The sequence below is a fragment of the Hylaeus volcanicus genome, chromosome 1 (assembly GCF_026283585.1).
Source record: "Hylaeus volcanicus isolate JK05 chromosome 1, UHH_iyHylVolc1.0_haploid, whole genome shotgun sequence".
Classification (NCBI taxonomy): Eukaryota; Metazoa; Arthropoda; class Insecta; order Hymenoptera; family Colletidae; genus Hylaeus; species Hylaeus volcanicus.
This window is the reverse complement of record NC_071976.1, coordinates 9,092,245-9,096,996: the sequence shown is the minus strand read 5'-3', so window position 1 is coordinate 9,096,996 and position 4,752 is coordinate 9,092,245. Positions and strand designations below refer to the sequence as shown.

Sequence of the window (4,752 nt, the reverse complement as noted above, 5' to 3'; positions counted from 1 at the left end):
CAAGATTCAGAGTCAAACAAGATTCAGAGTCAAACAAGATTCAGAGTTCAAAAAAGATTCAGAGACTAGAGTTCAAAGAAGATTCAGATCTGGATTAGGAGTCCAGCTCTAACTCTAGACTAGAAGTTCCGGTATTCTAGGATGTAGAAAGATGATTCACAGGGTGAAATGAAGACAATGTTCTCTGAGCTCCGAGTGAAACACTTGTAAATATTGAAATGTGTTACTCCAGGAGGCTAGGAAACTGTGACGTATTTGGAGATCTGATGGATCAGGATTATAGTGTTGATGGGAAGGTGATGTATCATAGAAATTGGGGTTGATGATGCTCTATTGGAATGATATACTGAAGTCTGGTTACCTTTTTTAGATCTAAGATTCTGAAATTTTTGTGGACACTTTGTGTGGTTACAACGATAACTATTTATAAACACTGGTGACTCTACAGTAGGCTGTATGTGTACATAGAAAGATGAAGTGTAGTAATAATTGTAATAATATGATACTCTTAGTTTAAGTGTATATGTCCTGATTGTAATAAAGAAAAAAAAACAATTTTTATATAACAGGACCCTGTACATCCTGAAGAATTAGGAAATTATTCATCAGGATAGTTACCTTATTTGATGTTGTTACAGGTAAAGCACTACCCGTGACTTCTACAATAAAAGAGAATACGAAATAAAGGTCTTACACCTCCTTTTATACAGCAAGACTCTATCGTGAATTATTAAACATAATTTTTATTTGTTTGATAAGCCTACCTGACTAATCCGATTATATATGGAAAAACACTATATTCATGCAACTGCGACAAAAATCCAAAAGACTCGTGAAACACAGATTAAAGATACTTAAATACTTATACAAAATCTTAATGTTTCTCTCTTACATGAAGCAATCCGAAATATGTCAACACACAAGCTGACATTGCAATGTTATCAAAAATATCATGTTTCTTCAAGTTGCTTATTTATCTTATTACACAACTTCTTTTTGAAAATGGCGTACAAGTTATCTTTTTGGGAAAACATTGCAATTTCACTTTATACGATGAGGTAATCTATGTTCACATATTCTTCATGCATTGAGCCAATTTATTTCGAACATATCAGCTCATCATGGAGGTATAAACCCATCTTCCTTTACTTCAAGATTAAAATAAACTTGGTGTACATGTAGCTTATTAAATGTATGTGTTCCTTATTTTTCGCGACAAACAGACTACACTAGACATGTTTACAATATTACGTGTACAAATTAATTCTGTGTCTTTATAATCAATCATTTATAATTTTAGTTTACGATATAAACTAATATAATAAATACATGACAAACATAACCAAAAGGCATGTACACTTATGCAAAATGAAATAACAATATTATTATAATAATTCTATTGTAGTTATAAATAATTGAACATAGAGACACAGAATTAATTTTTACGCCTACTATTTATAAACGCACATGGATCATTCCCGTTTATATAAATAAATAAATAAATAAATAAATGAAAATAAATAAAAAACAACCACCTTGTATTACACTAACACCCGGTAGTACTTCCGGTAGACGATATCGATTCCTTCCTAAACTCACCACGATACTCCAAGGCTACAAGCAAATATCCCAAACTTGCTTCCACGTCTGCAAACTTTTAATTCGGACGCTCGAGCACGTACAGAAAACACCTGACGAAGCAAAATTCGGTATTACCGATCGAATTTCCTTCGTTTCATTTTTCAGTCAGTCGACTTTCTATGGTTTGAGGAAAACCATGCGTGTGTGACTCGGAACAGTGCGCGAAACGTCCTCTTAACTGTACGCTATACATTTATTTCAGATCAATTGTGAAAGAAATGCTAAGGAATTTAAGTACCAGTGTTCGTTAACCTAAACAAAAGCTATTTTCTTGGCAGAAATTCGCGAATCAATTTTATTAAAATCGACAGCCATTTTTTCGTCAACTATACAAGCTTAACAGCTTACAGAATTATAAGAAGTGGAAATAACGAAGAAAAAATACATTTTACGATTTCGGTTTCGTTCATAGTGATTCCCTAAACCTTTAGAAAGGATGGCTACGATTGGCAGACTGTCTGCACTCCGAATAGCGATGTCTTTCGGACCTGAATTGAGTTTCCTGATCCTTCTAAGGATGCTCATCAACATGCACAGACCCGATATCGCCGATCGCGAGCACAGAGTCAAACCGATATCCCCGGTGAACATTCAAAGCAGTTACGATTTCGTGATAATCGGTGGAGGTTCAGCTGGCGCGGTAATGGCAAATCGTTTGTCGGAAAATGGTAACTGGACGGTGTTATTGTTGGAGGCTGGCCCCGACGAACCACAAATATCGGACGTACCAGTCGCGTTGCCGGTTTTACAGCTCTCGCCATTGGATTGGCAATTTAAAACGGAACCTTCGGAAGGGTATTGTCTAGCTATGAAGAATCGCAAGTGCAACTGGCCACGTGGCAAGGTATGGCAAATTAAATTGAATTACATTTATTGATATTTACTAGGGGTGTGCGGGATTCCCGAAAATATTCGGGATTCTCGTAAAATATCCGGGATTCCCGAAAATATTCGGGATTCTCGAGAATATTCGGGATTCCCGAGAACATACGAGATCCCGCAAAAATCCGGGACTCCCGAGAATGTACGGGATCTCGAAAATGTTCGGGATTCCTGACAATGTACGGGATATAGAATAATATCTGGGATTTCCGAAAGTATTGTTATTCTTGAAAATTTCAGCAATCCGAATGTACGGGATCTCGAAATTCCTGGGAATCCCGAACATTTACGGGATCTCGAAATTCTTGGGAATCCCGGATGTATTCAGGATTTTGAAATTCTCGGGATTTCATCCCGATCCCGGGAGGAATTTCCGTCCCGACCGGGATCTCGCACACCCCTAATATTAACCCTTTGCACTCGAGAGGTGACTCTCAATCACCATTAGGTTTCAAGCAGCAAATTTGCAACACCTAAAGTTCCTTTAGGTTTAATTTCTTTGGAGTTCAAAGTGTCAATAAAATGATTATCGGTGAGGTAATGGTGAGCTTATTCTCAAATCTAAATAGCTTAGAATTCATGGCGATAGAATGCTAAGAAACATCTTGAGTTGCTGGTAGATACCAGAAAAAAAGGCCTCGAGTCCAAAGGGTTAAGGGATCATCGTCAGTAATCTTATAATTTTTATGTAACTGATGGAGTTAATCAACTTGCGCAGTGAACGCTTCAATCATAGGTTGCAAGATAACATTTGTTAATAAAAAGAGCGCATCCTCAGAATTTAATTCACATTTTCCTTCAAAATTAACAATCTCATTTATTAATGGAAGAAATTTAGAATTCCTCAATCAGTGTACCTTCAACATTTATTCTCATCCCTTAAGTTTGACCTGCTGCAATCAAAACATAACCCTCGCTCTCGATCTTGTCTGAAAACTTGAATCCAAGCTTCTATCTTGGCTCCATCTTGTTAACAATTCCCTTCCGAATCAATTTTTTCGTATCATCAATAGTTATTGAAAATATGCATCTGTCACACTTTAGCGTGGACACCCTGTATATTATTCACGACCATGAGTTTTTAGACCGGATCGTTCATGAAATTCCCATTGAAATACCGTAGGTCCTCGGTGGAAGTAGTGTACTAAACGCGATGCTCTACATCCGTGGCAATAAGAAAGACTACGATGGCTGGGAAATGCTAGGTAATCCAGGATGGAGTTACGAAAACGTGTTGCCCTACTTCAAGAAGTCCGAAGACATGAGGATCAAAGAATTTGAAAATTCGCCGTACCACCAAACAGGTGGATACCTCACCGTAGAGCATTTTAAGTACCGTACACCCATAACTAATTACATGGTAAAAGGAGTCACCGAAATGGGTTACGAACTGGTAGATTCGAATGGACCTGTTCAAACTGGAATTACGTACTCACATGCTACAGTGAGGGATGGGCTTCGTTGCAGCACCGCGAAGGCTTTCCTTCGATCGGCTTCGAAGAGGAAGAATCTGCATGTTAGCATACACTCGGTCGCGGAGAAGATTTTGGTGCGCGAAGGCAAGCGTTGCTTCTATTTTTATATTGCGTTTGCTCCTTTTTGTTTAAATAAAGATTGAGTTTTGTTTAGAGAGGTGTAGAGGTAATGTTTACATTTAATATATTTAAAAGAATTTCGATATAAATATTTCAAAAAATTACAGACCAGCTATTACACCCTGACTATTGTTCTTTATTATTATAATAAATTGGCTGTTTGTAAAAGGTTCCGAGGACTAAAGATTTTCTTTTTAAATAATTGGCAAGTTCAAGTTTATCTTCAAGTTTACCTTATAATTTGAAAGGCACAGAATTAATTTCTATATCTAATATATATCACTCAATTAAAAGAAAATCTGATGGGGGTAGATATTGACATAGGAGACCTTTATATTTTGTTTTATAATATAGAGCTATTTTGAGAAGCTAATTGAAAATTTGGTTTCTATTTGGTTCGAAATTTCAACTATTAAATACGAGACTATTGGATAACGTTCGATACTAATATATAGGAAAAGAAGTGCATTAACTTTCTATATCCCTAATTTCTAATCCCTAGGAAATGTCTATATCCCTAATTTATTGGACTCTTTCAAATTTTTAATTGAAACGATAGTCAACGAATCTGCTATCCAAAGTTATCCAAAACTGAGCAATGCTAAGCAAAACTAAATTAAACGAAACAAAGCTA

General features: G+C 36.3%; 2 protein-coding genes across 4 annotated transcripts in view; one reads left to right on the top strand and one right to left on the bottom strand.

Annotated features, from left to right (window-relative positions):
• LOC128872082 (flotillin-2) overlaps window positions 1-4,752 on the bottom strand; it is a 150,442-nt gene that overhangs the window by 25,182 nt on the left and 120,508 nt on the right. The window lies entirely within an intron of this gene.
• Window positions 1,743-4,752, top strand: part of LOC128885230 (glucose dehydrogenase [FAD, quinone]-like) — an 8,811-nt gene continuing 5,801 nt past the window's right edge. The window contains exons 1-2 of the mRNA XM_054139164.1: window positions 1,743-2,485; window positions 3,647-4,082. Coding sequence (XP_053995139.1) covers window positions 2,078-2,485; window positions 3,647-4,082 — 844 coding nt within the window. The 5' untranslated portion in view covers window positions 1,743-2,077. The remainder of the gene's footprint in view (window positions 2,486-3,646; window positions 4,083-4,752) is intronic.